This window comes from Chiloscyllium punctatum, chromosome 9 (assembly GCF_047496795.1).
Source record: "Chiloscyllium punctatum isolate Juve2018m chromosome 9, sChiPun1.3, whole genome shotgun sequence".
In the NCBI taxonomy this organism is placed as follows: domain Eukaryota; kingdom Metazoa; phylum Chordata; class Chondrichthyes; order Orectolobiformes; family Hemiscylliidae; genus Chiloscyllium; species Chiloscyllium punctatum.
The window spans coordinates 6080777-6102552 of NC_092747.1; the positions used below are offsets into that span (position 1 = coordinate 6080777).

Here is a 21776-nt window from a genome sequence, read left to right on the forward strand (position 1 = left end):
CATCAGAGCTGCATTGAGACAATGCTCTTTAGTCACCTCGGTTTTGAAAGGGTAGTGAGGGTGGGGGTGGGGCAGCTGTGTCTGCAGCTTCCTCTGGGCTCGAAGTAGTGGCTCAGTGGGAAATACTGTTACCTCCATTGAGAGGTTATAGGCTCAAGCCCAACTGTGGAGACAGCAGCATAAGAATTTCAGCTGACTGTCCCAATAAATCCCCTTACCAGTATTATTAAAACAGATTGTTCAGTCAATTGTTGCTATTTGTCTGATCATTGATTGTTGCATTTTCTGCATTACAATATTTACTTCACTGGCTGAAGTATTTTGGAATGTCCTAAGTCATAAAATCATAGCATCGTACAGACCCTTCAGTCCAACTCTTCCATGCTGACCATATATCCAACATTAATCTAGTCCCATTTGCCAGCATTTGGCCCATGTCCCTCCAAACCCTTCCTGTTCATGTATCCATCTAGATGCCTTTTAAATGTCGTCATTGTACCAGCCTCCAACACTTCCTCTGGCAGCTAATTCCATACACGCATCACCCTCTGCATGAAAGATTTGCCTGTTAGATCATTTTTAAATCTTTCCCCTCTCACCTTAAACCCATGCCCTCTAGTTTTGAACTTTCCAAACCTGGGAAAAAGACCTTGTCTATTCAGGCAGGTGGAAGTGAATACTGCAGATGCTGGAGATTAGAGTCAAGATTAGCGTGGTGCTGAAAAAGCACAGCAGGTCAGGCAGCATTCGAGGAGCAGGAAAATTGATGTTTGCTGCTTGACCTGCTGTGCTTTTCCATGAGCACTCTAATCTTGACCCTTGTCTGTTCACCCTATCCATAGCCTTCATGATTTTACAAACCTCATCAGCCTCTGATGCTCCAGGGAAGACAGCCCCAGCCTGTTCAGCCTCTCCCTTTGGCTCAAACCCTCCAACCCTGGCAACATCCTTGTAATCTTTACTATGCCCTTTCAAGTTTAACAACATCTTTTCTGTCGCAGGGAGACTGGAATTGAATGGAGTATTCCAAAAGTGGCCAAGTTTGTAACAGCCTGGACAGGGGTAGATGGTGGCACAGGGGTGGCATCACTAGGCAGGTATTCTAAAGATCCTAGCTCACATCAGGGGATTCAAATCCTGCCAAGACAATTCCTAAATTGTTATCAGTAATGATGGCCATGAAACCATCTTCAAATGTTGCAAAATCCATCTGGTTCACCAACAAAGATAGAAATTGCAGGAAAAACTCAGCAGGTCTGGTAGCCTCTGTGCAGAGAAAGCAGAGTCAACGTCTTGGATCCAGTGAACCTTCTTGCAAACAGATGGCCAATCACTATTGCCTTTGAAGTGGATAAAGTCACCATAGTCCCAGAGGTTGCTCTCTCATTAGAGAGACTCGTCAGGCGGTGGTTTAACCTGACGGTCACCACACCTCATTTGAGGAGAGAGGTTATGAAGGACAGTCCAGCTGGTGCAGGAATTGCACCCACACTACTGACATCAATCTGGATCACAAACTAGCCATTCAGCCAATTGAGCTCACCAAGACCCAGTGAATGTTCAACCAAGGTACAGTACAACTTCGATTATCCGAACAAGGTGGGCAGGGAGTATTCTGTTCGGATAACTGATTGTTTGGATAATTAGTTGTTTAGATAATTGATTGTTTGGATAACAGATACTGTTTTTACGGAATCTTGAGATCTCGCTCAGATAATCTGAAATTCGGATACTTGACATTTGGATAACCGAGGTTGTTCTGTACTGTCTGTCCATTCTGTGGAAAAGTCAATAGTTTGGCAAATTACATGCTCGCTAATTAACTCTCCATTACAACAGCTCTACCAATTAAAGCCCATTTGCCGACCAATCAGCATTTTCTTCTTGTGTAGGATAAACCTTTGTTCCATTTGAGATGTTATATTCTTGCAATTCCCGTCCTGAAATATCAACACGACTTCTCTCTCCACAGATATCATCTGCTCCGTTGAGTAATTTTTTAATTCACTCATGGATTGTGGATATCACTGACTGGGTCAACCTCCATATCTGGGGCAAGAACGTTAAGTAACAAGCAAACTAACCCTTTGTGTGCTTAAGCATCTGTTTCCGCTGCACAGCAGTACACACTTCTTTTTTATTCATGGGACATTACTGCTGCTGGCTGAGCCAATATTTATTGCCCGTCCCTAGTTGGCCCATGAGAAGGTGGGGGTGAGCTGCCTTCTTGAACCGCTGCAGCCCATGTGCTGTAGGTAGACCCACAATGTCCCTTAGGGAAGGAATTCCAGGATTTTGATCCAGCAGCAGTGAAGAAACGCCGATATATTTCTAAGGCAGGATGGTGAGTGGCTTGGAGGGGAATTTGCAGGGGATGGAGGGTGTTCTAGGTCTTTTAATTGGCCTAACCTCTGAGATCACGTTGCAACAGTTTCATAGAAGAGCAAGGGAGTTCTCCCTATTGCCTGAGTCAATATTTATCCCACAACCAAGCACACCACAAGTAGTTTTGATGGTCATTTTAAAATTGTTATTTATGGAAACTTCATGCACACAAACTACTTGCTGGATTTTTATGCTTACATCAGTGACTACAATACCACGACGCTGTCAGGAGAAAGCATTAGCTGAGCTAGTGTAAAACTTTGTAAAATTAGTAGGCTGCAAAATAAGAGGATTTGGCAAACTTTTAAAATGACAGGGTATGAGACCAATGATGTCCTCAATGTGCTAGGAATTAGCAACGACATAACATTTAGTTATAAATACAAACCTGATGGTATGAAGGACATAGTAAACACCAATTTATTTTTCCTCATATAACTTTTCCTCGTACTCAGCATTTAAACATAGGAATGTGGAAAGGAAAGAAGCTATTGAGTTCCTTAAGCCTGTTCCACCATTCAATAAGATCATGACTAGACTATTATCATAACACAAAAACATTGAAAATAGGAACAGGAGTAGGCCATTCGGTGTCCAAGTCTTCTTCTCACCTTTGAGATTTGGTACTCTTGCAATTTTGACCAGATGAGTACAGGATGGAAAGCTTTAACACCATCTTTCTCATTTTTAGTCTACACACCCTGTCCTAGACTCCCCAGCCAGTGGAAATATTTCTTTTCGATCGACTTTGTCAATACTTTTTAAATTCTTGAAAAATTCAAGCCAATTAAACTTCAAGTTTCCAGAGCCCCCAACAACCCTCCCCCCGTCCCAACCCTCCAAGATCCTTTTGTCATTTCCAATTCTGACCTCTTGCTCACCTTTGATCTTCATCACGCCACCAATGGCAACCATGCCTTTAGCTGCCTGAGTCCTTTATTCTTGATGCAGAGCTTATGCTTGAAACGGCAACTCTCCTGCTCCTCAGATGACCAGCCATGCTTTTCAAGCACCATATTTTTGAACTCCCAAACCCAAGTCTCCAAGCTTTGGGATTCTGTCTCTGAATTGTCTCTCAACCTTGCGATCTTCCTTTAAGATGCCCTATAAAACCTAACTCCTTGACCAACTTATTGCTCATGGGACTTGTGATCTCCTTAAAGAGCTCGGTGTCCAATTTTGTTTGCATCTTCTCCTGTGAACTGCAACGTTTAAGATGCCATAGAAATGCAAGTTGCTGCTAAGACTTAGTTTCCTCCATTTTTTCAATAACTCTATCGGTCTTGAGCACAGCAACTTTGCATTACAGGACGGCACAGTGGTTAGCACTGCAGCCTCACAGGGCCAGGGACCTGGGTTCGATCCCAACCTCGGGCAACTGTCTGTGTGGAGTTTGCACATTCTCCTAGTGTCTGTTTGGGTTTCCTCCGGGTGTTCCAGTTTCCTCCCACAATCCAAAGATGTGCAGGTCAGGTGGATTGGCCATGGTAAATTGCCCATAGTGTTAGGTGCATTAGTCAGAGGGAATTGAGTCTGGGTGGGTTACTCTTTGGAGGGTTGGTGTGGACCTGTTGGGCCAAATGGCCTATTTCCACACTGTAGGGAATCTAATCAGAACAGCTCTTAGCTTCCATTCGACAGCATTCCTCAAGACTTCGATGTGGGCAATGAGTACTGGTTGAGGTATAGAAGGCCGTAAGGAGTTATGGAACATCCTGGAGAACACTGAAGAGCAGATGAAGAAGGAATCTTTCCCACAACATTAAGCGACATTTTGTTTTGACTACAATAGTTCATTGCGAATGAAGGTAGTGATAATTGTGTCAACCAGAAGAACAAAGTTTCATGAGTGAGGGTGGTCAGGTTGACTGGATTGCCCGACAATGTGCCAGCATGAGTTGGATGGGCTAAATGGCCTCTTCTGGTGCCCTAATGACTGAACTTGGCATTGTTCAGCAAAAACGTTATGGGCTCAAGTGCAACCAGAGGTTTGAGCATAAAAACAGGTTGGGACTGTCTACTCTCTGGAGTTTAGAAGAATGAGAGGTGATCTCATTGAAACATCCAGGATTCTTAAGGGGTTTGACAGGGTCAATACTGAGAGGATGTTTCTCCTCATGGGAGAGTCTAGCACCAGAGTGCACAGTCTCAGAATAAAGGGGCACCAATTTCAGACTGAGATGGGGAGGAATTTCTTCTCTCAGAGGGTTGAGTGTCTTTGGAACTCTTGTCACAGAGAGAGCTGTGGGGGCAGAGTCCTTGTGGATATTTAAGGCTGAGATAGATTTTTGATCAATTAAGGGTTACAGGGAAAGAGCAAGAAGGTGAATGTCCAATCAGCCATGAATCTATTGAGTGGCAGAGCAGGCTTGATGGGCTGAATGGCCCACTCCCATTTCTATTTGGTATAGATGTACGGTCTTACAATCTAGGCTGACTGACCCAGGGTATTACTGAGAGTGTGCAACATTGTCAGCTGCTTACCAGATGTGACATCAAACCGTCCCCTTACTTACATGAGGAAGAGCAGAGAAATCACTCCCTGTTATCCTGGGAAATATTCCTCCCTCAACCAACGTCATGAGAAACACATTATCTTGTCTTTATCTCTTTGCTGCTTGTGGGATCGTACTCAAGTCGACTGCAAGGATTTCTACGTCACTGCAGTGACAAAGCTTCATTGTCTGGAAGGTGCACTGGAGGAGAAAGTAAGGACTGCAGATACTGGAGATCAGAGCTATCATTGGGTCATCCTGAAATAGGGGAACTGCATGTTACAGTAATAATTCTTTGGAAGCATTTGTCTCCTCTTTATCATGAATGTGGCATGATGTTTCTCTGTGAACAAAATTACATGCCTGTGCGTGTAAAGAACATGCTCTATCATATTAAGTAACAACATAAAAAGTTGGAGCATGAGTAGACCATTCATTTGATGCAATCAGGACTGAACTTATCCCCAAACTCAACTCCAATTTCCTGCCAGCTCTCCATCGCCCTTAATCATTACTGATTTAAAATCTGTCCATCTCCTCCTTAAATTTATTCAATGTTCTGGTATCCTCCACACTCTGGGGGAGTGAATTCCACAGATGCATGACCCTTTGAGGGAAGCAATTTCTCCTCATCTCTGTTTTAAATCTGTCACCCCTTATCCTATGACCTCTCATTCTAGATTGCCCCACAAGGATAAACTACATCTACTTTGTCAATCCCCTTTAGCATCTTATACACGCCTCTCATTCTTTTAAACCTCAGCGAGCATAGGCCAAAGCTGCTCAGTCCTCCTCAGACGGCAAGTCTTTCATCTCTGGCCAGCATTAGAGATAAATGTGTTTGGTTCAAAGTGATGCCCAAACTGTTAGACCACTGCAGGCAGCATGAGAAAAAGTGAGGCACTATTTTTAATGCTGAGGACGTGAAATGAAAACAAAATACATTTGCCAATTTTGTCTTGCCTCATTGGGACAATTCGCAAGAGTAGCAAATCAAGAGGGAAACCAGCATTTCTCCTCTACGAGCAGAGAGTGTCGATCGGTTGGCCAAAGGATTCTGACTGGCAGAGCTATTGGTTGCCATGGAGAATGTGCCCAGAAACACTGATTGACAGATAACTGCCAGGTTTTGTTTCACAAAGCAAGTCTGGGATATTCTGAGCTTGCTATTCTCCTACATTCTTCACAGAACCTTGCACATTATTACTTTTCAGAGAACAATCCCAATCTCTTTTGAAAGACTTGAGTGAACCTCCCTCCCTCACACTCTCAGACAGTACATTCCAGACCCTAACCACTCGCTGGGTGAAAAGGTTTTTTCCTTGTGTCTTCATTGCACCTGTAGTACTTTGCCTTAAATCTCTGCATCCTCATTCTCCACCTTGTACCTTTCCTTGTCAGCTCTGTCACAATTTTGAGCACTTCCATCAAGTCTCCCTTTCTCCTTTCTCTTCTCCAAGAAAAAAAACACCTTCATATTTTGAACTCTCCTATCAACTCTCTCCTGCCTTCTCTGTTCTAAGGAGAACCACCCCAGCCTCTCCAGTATCTCTACCTTCAGTTAAATCTCTGGTTCTATACATGTAAATCCACTCCTCACCATAAAGGTTTGTTTCATAAAGGTTTTGATATTCTGAATTAGAAACAATGTTTTAACTAAAACCAAACCTTTTGTTTGTAAATGGTGAACACAACCTGGCTCCTATGGCCTGTAGCAGTGACAGTCTCAGTCATACAATGAATTGAAGGAAATCTTTGTTTGTGTGTCATTTGTGATTAGTTCGGGAAATGCAAAAGTGATGCTGCAACAATATTCCTGCTCCTTGACTTGAACCCTGTGTAGAAACACTGACAGCAAATCCCCAGTGTGGGACTTTCAATCTTGAGTCATGTCACAAAGGTGCAACATGCAACAACAACTCATATTCGACCAGCGCCTTTTAACATTAATGAAAAGCCCCAAAAGTGCATTAGGTGAGTGATTATCAAACAAACTTTTGACACTGAGTCACATAAGGATAGCCAATGAAGGACTTCCAAACTGTAGTCGCTGCCAAGAAATGTGCACAGCAAGCTCCCACTAATGCCAGTGTGATTAAGAAAGCGAATGCAATGTTGTCTCTTATCTCAAGAGGGTTGGAATATAAAAGCAGAGATGTACTACTAAGACTTTATAAAGCTCTGGTTAGGCCCCATTTGGAGTACTGTGTCCAGTTTTGGTCCCCACACCTCAGGAAGGACATACTGGCACTGGAACGTGTCCAGCGGAGATTCACACGGATGATCCCTGGAATGACAGGTCTAGCATATGAGGAACGGCTGAGGATACTGGGATTGTATTCGTTGGAGTTTAGAAGATTAAGGGGAGATCTAATAGAGACGTACAAAATAATACATGGCTTTGAAAAGGTGGATGCTAGGAAATTGTTTCTGTTAGGCGAGGAGACTAGGACCCGTGGACACAGCCTTAGAATTAGAGGGGGTCATTTCAGAACAGAAATGCGGAGACATTTCTTCAGCCAGAGAGTGGTGGGCCTGTGGAATTCATTGCCACGGAGTGCAGTGGAAGCCGGGACGCTAAATGTCTTCAAGGCCGAGATTGATAGATTCTTGTTGTCTAGAGGAATTAAGGGCTATGGGGAGAATGCTGGTAAGTGGAGCTGAAATGCGCATCAGCCATGATTGAATGGCGGAGTGGACTCGATGGGCCAAATGGCCTTACTTCCACTCCTATGTCTTATGGTCTTATGGTCTTATAATGTCTCATCTGTTGAGTAGAGTCATGAAAAGGGGATCAAAATGCCAAATTACTTACAGACACCACAGGAATTTGGAAAGACAATTTTTCTTTTTCAACAGAGATTGCAAGCCAAACTCAAAGATCTCTATTGCAAGTGGAATGGAGGGTAAAAGTAAGGAAGTCTTGCTACAACTGTACAGGGCATTGGCAAGCCCACACCTGGAGTCCTGTGCACAATTTCAGTCACATTACCTCAGAGAACACTGGAGCCTGGGTCATTGAATCTATTCAAGGCTGAGTTAGATTGTCCAGTGACTCCTACTACTAATTCGTGTGTGCATCTGTCTGTCTGTCTGTGTGCATCTGTGTGTGTGTGTGTGTATGTCTGTGTCTATGTGTGTGTGTCTGTGTATGTGTCCATGCGTGCCAGTCTTGAGTTGGATTCAACCCATAACCTTCAGATTTAGCAGCAAGATTGATGCCAAGTCAGTTACATCAATCAAGGTAGATGTGGCAGATTTCCAACATTATCAGACCACTGGTGAATGATTTGTATCTTAACAATGAGGATTGTTAAAGACAAGCAGGAAAGTACACATCAGGCCACAGTTCTGATCTGCCATGATTAAACTGAATGGGGAGGGGAGTCAGGATCAATGGGCCGAATGATCTCGCCCAGCTTCTTTAGATTACTTACAGTGTGGAAACAGGTCCTTCGGCCCAACAAGTCCACACCAACCCGCCGAAGCGCAACCCACCCAGACCCATTCCCCTACATTTACCTCTCACCTAACACTACAGGCAATTTAGCATGGCCAATTCACCTAACCTGCACATTTTTGGATTGTGGGAGGAAACCGGAGCACCTGGTGGACACCCACGCAGACACAGGAGAATGTGCAAACTCCACACAGAGAGTCGCCTAAAGCGGGAATTGAACCCAGGTCTCTGGCGCTGTGAGGCAGCAGTGCTAACCACTGTGCCACCATGCTGCCCGACTATTTCTCTCATTCTTATAAAGATTCACCAGAACATGGGAAGAGTTCACCTACTCTTCTGCAAGGTGGTGCCAGGGATCCAATTATTTATATCAAACTGCAAGGGCAGATGGGTTTAATATTCCAACAAAGGATAGTATCTGCAATAGAATCACAGAATCTCTACAGTGCAGAAACAGGCTAATCAGCCCATTAAGGAATAGTGGTGCTGGAAGAGCACAGCAGTTCAGGCAGCATCCAAGTAGCTTCGAAATCGACGTTTCGGGCAAAAGCCCTTCATCAGCCCATTAAGTCAACATCAATCCTCTAAAGAGCATTCCACCCAGACCAGACCCCCTACCTTATCCCCATACTTCCCATGGCTAACCCACCTAGCTTACACATCTCTAGACACTATGGACAATAATTAGCATGGCCAACCCCTCGTAACTGCAGATCTTTGGACTGTGGGAGGAAACGTGAGCACCTGAGGGAAACCCACATGAATGTGGGGAGAACATGCAATCTCCACGTAGACAGTCACCCGAGGCTAGAATCGAACCCCGGATCCCTGGTACTCTTCAGCTATTGCACTGGGGGTACTCTTTTTTAATCACAGGATGTGGGTGTCACTGGCTAGGCCAGCTTTGATTGCTTATTCCTAATTGCCCTGAGGACACTTAAGCGTCAATCATCATTGCTATGGCTCAAGAGTCAGATGGAGGCCAGACTAGGTAAGGACAGTAGTTTCCTTCCCTAATGGTGGTACATGGTTGAAGAGCTTCAGGGCAGAGGGGATGACCTGGGGGTTGCAGTGAGAGAGAGAGTGACTCACTGAGATACTTGTGGAGAGAGGAGGAGAACTTCTTCAAGGTAAGCATCCTTGCAAGAGGACTTGCAGTAAGGTTAAAATCAACGAGGCAAAAGGGAGGACTGGATTAGTGGTGCTGGAAGAGCACAGCAGTTCAGGCAGCATCCAACGAGCAGCGAAATCGACGTTTCGGGCAAAAGCCCTTCATCAGGAATAAAGGCAGTGAGCCTGAAGCGTGGAGAGATAAGCTAGAGGAGGGTGGGGGTGGGGAGAAAGTCGCATAGAGTACAATGGGTGAGTGGAGGAGGAGATGAAGGTGATAGGTCAAGGGGGAGAGGGTGGAGTGGATAGGTGGAAAAGAAGATAGGCAGGTCGGACAAGTCCGGACAAGTCAAGGAGACAGTTACTGAGCAGGAAGTTTGAAACTAGGATGAGATGGGGGAAGGGGAAATGAGGAAGCTGTTGAAGTGCACATTGATGCCCTGGGGTTGAAGTGTTCCGAGGCGGAAGATGAGGCGTTCTTCCTCCAGGCGTCTGGTGGTGAGGGAGCGGCGGTGAAGGAGGCCCAGGACCTCCATGTCGTCGGCAGAGTGGGAGGGGGAGTTGAAATGTTGGGCTACGGGACGGTTTGGTTGATTGGTGCGGGTGTCTCGGAGATATTCCCTAAAGCGCTCTGCTAGGAGGCGCCCAGCCTCCCCAATGTAGAGGAGACCACATTGGGAGCAACGGATACAATAAATGATATTAGTGGATGTGCAGGTGAAACTTTGATGGATGTGGAAGGCTCCTTTAGGGCCTTGGATAGAGGTGAGGGAGGAGGTGTGGGCACAGGTTTTACAGTTCCTGCGGTGGCAGGGGAAAGTGCCAGAATGGGAGGTTGGGTCGTAGGGGGGTGTGGACCTGACCAGGTAGTCACGGAGGGAACGGTCTTTGCAGAAGGCGGAAAGGGGTTGGGAGGGAAGTATATCCCTGGTGGTAGGGTCTTTTTGGAGGTGGCGGAAATGTCAGCGGATGATTTGGTTGATGCAAAGGTTTGTAGGGTGGAAGGTGAGCACCAGGGGCGTTCTGTCTTTGTTACGGTTGGAGGGGTGGGGTCTGAGGGCGGAGGTGCGGGATGTTGTCGAGATGCGTTAGAGGGCATCTTTAACCACGTGGGAAGGGAAATTGCGGTCTCTAAAGAAGGAGGCCATCTGGGGTGTTCTATGGTGGAACTGGTCCTCCTGGGAGCAGATACGGCGGAGGCGGAGAAATTGGGAATACGGGATGGCATTTTTGCAAGAGGTAGGGTGGGAAGAGGTGTAATCCAGGTAGCTATGGGAGTCGGTGGGTTTGTAAAAAATGTCAGTGTCAAGTCGGTCGTCACTAATGGAGATGGAGAGGTCCAGGAAGGGGAGCGAGGTGTCAGAGATGGTCCAGGTAAATTTAAAGTCAGGGTGGAATGTGTTGGTGAAGTTGATTAATTGCTCAACCTCCTCATGGGAGCACGAGGTGGCACCAATGCAGTCATCAATGTAGCGGAGGAAGAGGTGGGGAGTGGTGCCGGTGTAATTACAGAAGATCAACTGTTCTACATAGCCAACAAAGAGACAGGCATAGCTGGGGCCCATACGTGTGCCCATGGCTACGCCTTTGGTCTGGAGGAAGTGGGAGGATTCAAAGGAGAAATTGTTAAGGGTGAGGACCAGTTCGGCCAAACGAATGAGAGTGTCAGTGGAAGGGTACTGTTGGGGACGTCTGGAGAGGAAAAAATGGAGGGCTTGGAGGCCCTGGTCATGGCGAATGGAGGTGTAGAGGGATTGGATATCCATGGTGAAGATAAGGCGTTGGGGGCCAGGGAAACGGAAGTCTTGGAGGAGGTGGAGGGCGTGGGTGGTGTCTCGAACGTATGTGGGGAGTTCCTGGACCAGGGGAGATAGGACAATGTAAAGGTAGGTAGAGATGAGTTCAGTGGGGCAGGACCATGCTGAGACAATGGGTCAGCCAGGGTGGTCAGGCTTGTGGATCTTGAGAAGGAGGTAGAACCGGGCAGTGCGGGGTTCCCGGACTATGAGGTTGGAAGCTGTGGGTGGGAGATCTCCTGAGGTGATGAGGTTCTGTATGGTCTGGGAGATGATGGTTTGGTGATGGTGGAGTGGATAGGTGGAAAAGAAGATAGCCAGGTAGGACAAGTCCAGACAAGTCATGGGGACAGTTACTGAGCTGGAAGTTTAGAACTAGGGTGAGGTGGGGGAAGGGGAAATGAGGAAACTGTTGAAGTCCACATTGATGCCTTGGGGTTGAAGTGTTCCAAGGCGGAAGATGAGGCATTCTCCCTACAGGCATCTGGTGGTGAGGGAGCGGCGGTGAAGGAGGCCCAGGACCTCCATGTCCTCGGCAGAGTTGGAGGGGGAGTTGAAATGTTGGGCCACGGGGCGGTGTGGTTGATTGGTGCGGGTGTCCCGGAGATGTTCCCTAAAGCGCTCTGCTAGGAGGCGCCCAGTCTCCCCAATGTAGAGGAGACCGCATCCAAAGAGACCCCACCACCAGGGATATATTTCCCTCCCCACCCCTTTCCGCCTTCCGCAAAGACCGTTCCCTCCGCGACTACCTGGTCAGGTCCACGCCCCCAAACAACCCACCCTCCAATCCCGGCACTTTCCCCTGCCACCACAGGAACTGTAAAACCTGCGCCCACACCTCCTCCCTCACCTCTATCCAAGGCCCTAAAGGAGCCTTCCACATCCATCAAAGTTTTACTTGCACATCCACTAATATCATTTATTGTATCCGTTGCTCCCGATGCGGTCTCCTCTACATTGGGGAGACTGGGTGCCTCCTAGCAGAGCGCTTTAGGGAACATCTCCAGGACACCCGCACCAATCAACCACACCGCTCCATGGCCCAACATTTCAACTCCCCCTCCAACTCTGCTGAGGACATGGAGGTCCTGGGCCTCCTTCACCGCCGCTCCCTCACCACCAGACGCCTGGAGGAAGAACGCCTCATCTTCTGCCTCGGAACACTTCAACCCCAGGGCATCAATGTGGACTTCAACAGTTTCCTCATTTCCCCTTCCCCCACCTCACCCTAGTTCCAAACTTCCAGCTCAGTAACTGTCCCCATGACTTGTCCGGACTTGTCCTACCTACCTATCTTCTTTTCCACCTATCCACTCCACCCTCTCCTCCTTGACCTATCACCTTCAACCCCTCCCCCACTCACCCATTGTATTCTATGCTACTCTCTCCCCACCCCCACCCTCCTCTAGCTTATCTCTCCACGCTTCAGGATCACTGCCTTTATTCCTGATGAAGGGCTTTTGCCCGAAATGTCGATTTCGAAGCTACTTGGATGCTGCCTGAACTGCTGTGCTCTTCCAGCACCACTAATCCAGAATCTGGTTTCCAGCATCTGCAGTCATTGTTTTTACCAAAAGTGGGTACTGCAGATGCTGGAGATTAGAGTCAAGATTAGAGTGGTGCTGGAAAAGCACAGCAGGTCAGGCAGCATCCGAGGAGCAGGAAAATCGACATTTCGGGCAAAAGCCCTTCATCAGCACTTCATCACCACCTCTGCCCTGACGCTCTTCAACCATGTCCCACCCTCTTCTCTGACCTATCACCTTCATCCCCACCCCCATCCACCTATTGTACTCTTTGCTACCTTCTCCCCAACCCCACACCCCCACCCCCTCCCATTTATCTCTCCATCCCGGAGGCTCCCTGCCTTTATTCCTGATGAAGGGCTTTTGCCCAAAACATCGATTTTCCTGTTCCTTAGATACTGCCTGAACTGGTGTGCTTTTCCAGCACCACTCTAATCTAGACTCTGATTTCCAGCATCTGCAGTCCTCACTTTGGCCATGTGATAACAAGGCCTGCTGTGTGGGATTGGGGTAAAGACACGGGACAGGGTGCCTCCAGCCCTAAAGTTATTGAACTCGATACTGAGTTCAGAAGGCCGTAGAGTTCCCAAATAGAAAGTGAAGCGTAGTTCTTCCAGCTTGTGCTGAACTGCACTGGAGCACGATAGCAAGCCTGAAACAGAGATGTTGGCCAGGGAACACAGTGGTGTATTTACATGTCAGATAATTGGAAGCTTTTTTGCGGGCATAATGTAGGAGTTCAGCAAAGCTGTCACCCAGTCTACACTTCATTTCCCCAATGTAGAGTTAACCACATTGTGAGCAGTGGACTAGATTGCGGGAAGTGCAGGTAAATCGCTGGAAGGTAAATTCACCTGGAAGGTACATTCAGGCCATTGGATACTGAGGAGGGAGGAAGTAAACGGGCAGGTGTTACACTTTCTGCGGTTGGAGGGGAAGGTGCCGTGGGGCTGTGGAGGATGTTGAGAGTGAAGGACCAGATGAACAAAGAGCTTGAAGGTGGGCGATCAGTGTTCACTCAGCTGTAGACAAATGAAATCATTCATCATCAATGCATTGTGATAAATTGATTGCCAGTGCTGTGCCTCATTACCTCATAATGGAAATTCCAATGGGTGAGCTGAAGCTCCGCTATTAGCTTAACTCACCCAGTGGGGTCAGCCCTCAACACCTAGGCTGGCAGCAGAAAGGGAGTCAAACTCAGTTGAATGGCAGGCATGACTGAGCAGCTACAGATGAGCTACAGCAGATGTGAAAGGTTGGTACAGGGCAGAAAATTATGACATACCGTGACAGTAGCCCTCTTGGCTAAGACAGTTACCAGCAACATCAGCAGCAGTCACTACATGAATGCAGGTCTAGTTTCCTTATAAATACATCAGGAGCTCTACTCTTGTACAATGTTATCCTTCTCCAAAAAGAAACCCATGCAAAATGAGGTTCTGAAGAAGAGTCAAACTTGACTCAAAACATTAACTCAGCTTTCCCTCTGCAGATGCTGCTGACCTGGCGAGTTTCTCCAGAATTCTGATGGAAATTGGATTTAACTTTAGTACTTGGGAGCCCCATATCTCAGGAAGGATGTACTGGTCCTGGAGCATGTTCAGAGAAGGTTCACGAGAATGGTCCCTGAAATGAAAAGCTTAACATGAAGAATGTTTGAGGACTCTGGGTCTTACTGGATGGAGTTTAGAAGGCTGAGGGGGGAATATTATTAAAACTTACAGAAGACTGAGTGGCCTGGATGTTAGGAAGATCAACGAGGTAAAGTTTCCATTGGTGGAAGAGACTAGGACCTGAGGGCACAGCCTTAGAGTATTTGGAAGAACTTTGGAATGGAGATAAGGAGAAACTTCTTCAGCCAGAGAGTGGGGAATCTATGGAATTCATTAGCACAGAAGGCTGTGGAGGCCAGGTCATTGAGTATATTTAAGACTGAGACAGATAGGTTCTTGATTGTAAAGGGGATCAAGGGTTATGAAGAGAAAGCGGGAGAATGGGGACGAGAAACGTATCAGCCATGATTGAATGGCCGAGCAGGCTCGATGGGCTGAATGGCCTAATTTCTGTTCCTATATTTTATGGTCTTATGGGAATCACAGCTTGGGCTCCGGAATAGTCTCAAAAGCTATTGAAATGTGACTTTTCCACCAACAGATAAGTCAATTAGAGCTCTTATTTTTTTTTAAAAAGTTTGTTATCTAAGTTTTTGAAAACAAGGAGCCAGCAAAGTTTTGAAAACAAGTCTGCCAGCGAATTGATTGGCATTTCCTGCATAGTCTGCACCTGATAGCATCTATCAAAGGAGAAAACCTTCCTTCCTCCCAACACTGGCAAGTTTCTTTTTAAGAACTTAATAGTTATTCAAATACCAAACTCTTGACTTCAGAGTCAGACCCTGACAAAATAGAGAGGTGGGGGGGGGGGGGGGAGGAGAGCTTGCCAGAATCCTGTTGGACAATTTGTAAGTGTTACTTGTGAGGGAGGGTAACAGTATAATGCAAACTAACCCCCTTGTGGAATTTGACAAGCTCAAATTCCCTGACTTGAGCTCAGATCAAAGTTTGCACGCGTCTAAAAGAAAGCGAAAGAATTCTATATTTTATAAAAGTGAAGCGTTCACACGCATCGAGCAACCCCTCTCTCTTTCTCTCCCTCTGCAACCCCCCTCGGTTCCTAAGACTTTATGAAAATTTTCATTAAGTTATAAAGAACTTTTACTCACAGTTTCCTGTCGACTTTCCCCGGGAAACCTTTTCGCGTGTGTTGGAGTCGCAAGAAGCTCCGGATTTGTTGCTAATCTTTTGGAGGAGGGTCAGGGTGTGTTAAGGAAATTCGTCCATTCAGAAACATGAAACAGAAATAAACACACACACTGGTCTTCTTACTGTGAGGATCGTCCCTTGGATATTAATCAATTTGGAACGTAACTTCGTGCAGTATTCATTCGACCGGAGAAAGGAGTTTCGGTTTGGGATTGTGCAGCGCGGGAAGCCAATCGGCCCGACAGAGCTGTGCTAGCCCTCTGATGTAGACTGGCGGTTATTTTCCTTGCATTTATTGCCCATCCTTACTTTCCCTGCATAAGTGGTGCGGAGCTGCTTCGTTGTCCTCGGGTTGTGGGGACACCCGGAGGGAATTTGAAGATTTAGGAAGGGAATTTGAAGATTTTGATTAGCTACACTTATAGAATGGCGGTAACATAGTCCCAAATCAGGATATTGTAACTTGGAGGAGGACTGGCAGAGGGAATTGTTCTCATGTTTTGTTTTGATTTGATTTATTATTGTCACATGAACATAGTGAAAGGTTTTGTTCTGGGTGCAGTACAGGTAGATCATACCATACAAAGTGCATTAGGGTAATAAGACAGAGTGAGGAATACAATGCTACAGCTGCTGAGAAGGTGCACAGAGAGCGAGATCAACATTAAATTCGAAATCTGAGAGGTCCATTCAGGAGTCTAATAACAGGGGAGAAGAAGCTGCTCTTGAATCTGTTTTACGTGTATACAAACTTTTATACCCTCTGCCTGATGGAAGATGAAGCATAACCAGGATGGGAGGGGTTTTCAATTTTGTATCTGCTGCCTTTTGTCTCTCTGGGTGGTAGAGGTTGCTGGTTTGGAAAGTGCTGTTGTAGGAGGCTTTCAACTTGCTGCACTGCATCTTGTCACAGTTAGGAAGGATGGCGAATGCACGTGATCTCTGATTGGGAGGATTGCAGAGATCCCAGAGGGATGTGGAATTAGGGAGGTTACAGAGGCAGGGATAGCTGAAACCGTGGAGGGATTTGGAAGCCAAGGTAAGAATGCTCACAGTGAGTGCAAGCGAAATTTAACATTATCTTCACAAGTCAACTTTGTAAACCCTGTTCTCATCCAAATGAATGTTTAACCTTATGTTTCCAATTTCAATAATCATGAAGGAAATATGCTGCCCAAATTGGTTACTGCTCAAGTCTTGCTGTTTCCCAGAGGATATTATAATCATTTTATTGATCCAAACAGCTGTTTCTTATGTAAGTTATAAAATTAATATAACCAACTAATACATAAGAACAGTAGTAGACCACTCAGCCCCTTGAACTTGCTCCACCACTCACAGAGTCATAGAGATGGACAGCATGGAAACAAACCATTCAGTCTTACTCGTTCATGCCGACCAGATACCCTAAATTGATCTAGTCTTGTTTGCCAGCATTTGGCCCATATCCTTCTAAACCCTTCCTATCCAAATTAGAATCCAGATACCTTTAAAATGTTGTAATTGTACCAGCCTCCACTTCCTCTGGCAGCTCATCCCATACACGCACCACCCTTTGTGTGGAAACATTGCCCCTTAGGTCTCTTTTAATCTTTCCCCTCTCACTTTAAACCTATGCCCTCTAGTTTTGGACTCTCCTATTCTGGGAAAAATACCTTGTCTATTCACCCGATCCATGCCCCTCATGATTTTATAAACCTCTATAAGGTCACTGACCTCATCCTCTGATGCTCCAGGGAAATGTGTCCTGGCCCAGTTAACCTCTCCTTATAGCTCAAACCCTCCAACTCTGGCAACATCCTTGTAAATCTTTTCTGCACCCTTTCAAATGAATGCATAATCCTATGTTTCAAAGTTCACTAACCATGAATGAACTGTTGTTCCCAGATTGTTTATTATTCAAGTTTTACTGTTCTCCAGAGGATATTCCCATCATTTTATTGATCCAGACAGATTTATCTTATGCAATTTATAGAGTTAATATAACCAGATAATACGTAAGAGCTGTAGTAGGCCATTCATCTGCTTGAACTTGCTCCACACTCAATGATCATGGTTGATCTTCAGCCTTCCTAACTAGTCCATTGAGTCTCCATAAGACCATAGAAGTACAAATAGGCCATTCGGTCTATCGGGTTTGCTCTGCCATTCAATGAGATCGAGCCTTCTCTAAACTTTCCCAAACAATTCCTGTATCCTTTCATTCGCTTAGATCCCAAAAATCTATTGGACTCAGCCTTGAGTGTCTTTATTTAAGAAAGAACACAAGTGCATTAGAAGCAGGTTAGAGAAGGCTTACCAGACTTAATACCTGGAATAGGTGGGTTGTCTTATGAAAAAATGTTGGGCTTGTATCAATTGGAGTTTCAAAGAGTAAGATGTGATTTGGAGTCATGGAGTCATAGGGATGTACAGCATGGAAACAGACACTTTGGTCCAACTCATTCATTCTGACCAGATATCCATCACTTCCTCTGGCAGCTCATTTCATCCACACATTATCTCATTCCATCCACACACTGATGGAATCAGGATCTAAAGTGGTTGAACTCGATGTTAAGTCCTAAAGGCTGCAGGGTCCCCAAGCAGAATATGAGGTGCTGTTCTTCCAACTTGCCAACTGAACTTTGTTGGAGCACTGCAGCAAGCCTGAGACAGAGACGTTGGCCAGGGAACGGGTTGGGTTTTAAAGTGGCAAGCAACTGGAAGCTTAGGATCATTTTTGTGGGCAGAACATAAGTGTTCTACAAAGTGGTCACCCAATCTGTGTTTCATCTCCCCAGTGTAGAGGAGACCACATTGTGAGCAGTGAGCACAGTACACGAGAAGTGCAGGTAAAGTGCTGCTTCACCTGGAAGGTGTGTCTGGGGCCTTGGATACTGAGGAAGGGGGGAGTAAATGGGCTGGTGTTAGACCTTTGTTAATTGCATGGGAAGGTGCCTCAGAGGTGCAGGAATATGTTGGGAATAGAGGAAGGGAGGACCAGAGTGTCCTGGAGGGAATGGTTTGTGTAGAATGTTGACAAGGGAGGGGAGGGGACTATATGTCTGGTTAGGGTATCCTGGAGGCAGAAATAGTGACTTTACAATCCTTTAGATGTGGAGGCTGATGTGATGGTAGGTGAGAACTGGGGGATCCTACCATTGTTGTAGGAGGAAAGGGAAGTGTTCCCCAGCCAATACCTCTGTCTCAGGCCTGCAGCAGTGCTCCAGTGAGCCTCAGCCCAAGCGTAAAGAACATTTCCTTGTTCAAAGACGAAGCTCATCTTCTGCTTGGGGATCCTACAGCCTCTAGGATTCAGCATCAAGTTCAATAGCTTTAGAGTTGGATTCCATTCATTCATGTTTTTTACCCACCCCCACACGCAATCCTGTTATGATGGGTTACTTTTACCACAGCCACCCACTCTCAGTTATTATCACATTATATGGGCTACATTCAGTACAACTTACCCATTTTCTCCTGCTCTTAGTTCTTATTATCACTTATACAGCTTTTCTTCTGTCCAGGCCTGCTATCCACAATCTCCTTGTTACCTATCACTTTCACATCTTTCTCTTTCTCTCACTCTCTCTCTCTCTCTCTGTCTGTACTCCCTCTCCCCCAGCTTCACCTTTAACATAAATACCACTTTTTCCTAGTTGCTAACAATGCTAATAAAGAGCCACTCGACCTGAAACGTTAACTCTGCTTTCTTCCCACAGGCCTGCTGAGTTTCTTCAGCAATTTCAGTTTTTGTTTCAAATCTGCAGTTCTTTATTTTGTTATAGGGATGTGGAGAGGATGGTTCCCTTTATGGGAGAGTCTAGTAGTCACTGTTTCAACACCAATGGTCACCCATTTTCAACAGGATGAGGAGAATTTTTTTTCTCTTTCTCAGAGAAGACCTTGAGTCTTTGGAGAACCCTCTTTATCAGAAGCTAGTGACACGGGAAGCAAAATCCTTGACTATTTTTAAGGCAGAGGGAGGTAGATTCTTGATAAACAGAGGGGTGGAAGATTATCCGGGATGGGTGAGAACATGCAGTAGACCGAAGATCAAAGAACATTACAGTGCAGGAACAGGCCCTTTGGCCCTCCAAGCCTGCATTGATCCATATCCACTATCTAAATCTGCTATTTTCTAAGGATCTGTATCCCTTTGTTCCCTGTCCATTCATGTATCTGTCCACATGCATCTTAAATGACGCTATCATTCCCACCCCTACCACCTCCGCTGGCAAAGCATTCCAGGCCCCCACCACCCTCTGCATAAAGAACCTCACATATATATCCTTAAACTTTTCCCCTCAGTGTACTCAGATCAGTCACAATCTTATTAAAGGGATGGAGAAGGCTTGAGGGGCCGAGTGGCCTACTCCTGCTGCTCGTTCCTACGTTGGTCAGCAACAAGTCCTCTGAGTCAACACTCCAAGTCTCAAATGGCCCCTCTCCTGCTTTGAAGTCAATCCTTACACTGTCTATTGTGTGATAGCCTGCTTGGAGACCCCTTCAACAAAATCGTATTAACCAATCTGTTCAGACAAGTGATTACAGGTGGGACTTGACACTTCCTCCTTGCCCAAGAGCAAGGATACTGCCACTACATCATACAAGCCCCTGATTCTGTTCACCTCCAGTTGAGGTGAGAAGCTTAAAATAAAATGAGGACATGGGTTTACCAACGGAGAGCAGCTAAAAACTTATTGCATTCTGAATAATGACCTCCAGACATGGCAAGCATCCCAGGGTTTAGATTGCGAAGGGACTGTTTCCATGCTGTGAATCTGTATGACGCTGAGTATATTACTGGAAACTGGTCACCTCCTGGCCCCCTCTACTGGCCACACAGTTAAACAGACTGGGGAACTGTAGAGTGACCATAGCTAACTTATGCTGCATTACCGTATGCTGAACCCAAGCGAGGAAAAGGTCACTTAGATACAGTGCACACATCGAATTAATATTTAAGGAATCCAACAATATTAATGATAGGTAGATAGATAAAGAGAGAGATAATGAGAGATAAAACAGAGTGATTGATAGATAGATAGATGGTTAGTTAAGAAAACAGACAGATAGATAGATAGACAGACAGACAGATAGATAGATAGATAGACAGACAGACAGACAGACAGACAGACAGACAGATAGATAGATAGATAGACAGATAGATAGATAGAAAGACAGACAGACAGACAGACAGATAGGTAGGTAGATAGACAGACAGACAGACAGACAGATAGGTAGATAGATAGACAGGCAGACAGACAGATAGATAGATAGACAGACAGACAGACAGATAGATGTTGTGGTTCTGTTCGCTGAGCTGGGAATTTGTCTTGCAAACGTTTTGTCCCCTGTCTAGGTGACATCCTCAGTACTTGGGAGCCTCCTGTGAAGCGCGTCTGTGCTGTTTCCTCCGGCATTTATCGTGGCCTGTCTCTGCCGCTTCCGGTTGTCAGTTCGAGCTGTCCACTGTAGTGGCCGGTATATTGGGTCCAGGTCGATGTGTTTGTTGATAGAGTCTGTGGATGAGTGCCATGCCTCTAGGAATTCCCTGGCTGTTCTCTGTTTGGCTTGCCCTATAATGGTAGTGTTGTCCCAGTCGAATTCATGTTGCTTGTCGTCTGTGTGTGTGGCTACTAAGGATAGCTGGTCGTGTCGTTTCGTGGCTAGTTGGTGTTCGTGTATACGGATCGTTAACTGTCTTCCTGTTTGTCCGATGTAGTGTTTTGTGCAGTCCTTGCATGGGATTTTGTACACTACATTGGTTTTGCTCATGTTGGGTATCGGGTCCTTCGTTCTGGTGAGTAGTTGTCTGAGCGTGGCTGTTGGTTTGTGGGCTGTTATGAGTCCTAGTGGTCGCAGTAGTCTGGCTAGCCATGCAAGGACCCAATATACCGGCCACTACAGTGGACAGCTCGAACTGACAACCGGAAGTGGCAGAGACAGGCCATGATAAATGCCGGAGGAAACAGCACAGAAGCGCTGAGGATGTCACCTAGACAGGGGACGAAACGTTTGCAAGACAAATTCCCAGCTCGGCGAACAGAACCACAACAATGAGCACCCGAGCTACAAATCTTCTACCAAACTTTGAAGACAGATAGATAGACAGACAGACAGATAGGTAGATAGATAGATAAATAGATAGATAGACAGACAGATAGTTAGATAGTCAAACAGACAGACAGATAGATAGATTGATAGATAGACAGACAGACAGACAGATAGGTAGATAGATTGGTCGGTAAAAA

At 45.9% G+C, this 21776-nt stretch overlaps 1 protein-coding gene across 2 annotated transcripts in view; it reads right to left on the bottom strand.

Moving 5' to 3' along the window:
- slco2b1 (solute carrier organic anion transporter family, member 2B1) overlaps positions 1 to 15675 on the bottom strand; it is a 95629-nt gene extending 79954 nt beyond the window's left edge. Inside the window, exon 1 of one of the 2 annotated variants that reach the window (XM_072576783.1) lies at positions 15498 to 15675. Coding sequence is in view for 1 of the 2 variants with exons in the window: in XM_072576781.1 (XP_072432882.1) it covers positions 14279 to 14341 (63 nt within the window). In the remaining variant the exon portion in view is untranslated. Of the gene's footprint in view, positions 1 to 14278; positions 14357 to 15497 lie in introns of those variants that run through there. The other variant, XM_072576781.1, reaches the window with a different exon arrangement.
- Between the last annotated feature and the right edge of the window lie 6101 nt (positions 15676 to 21776).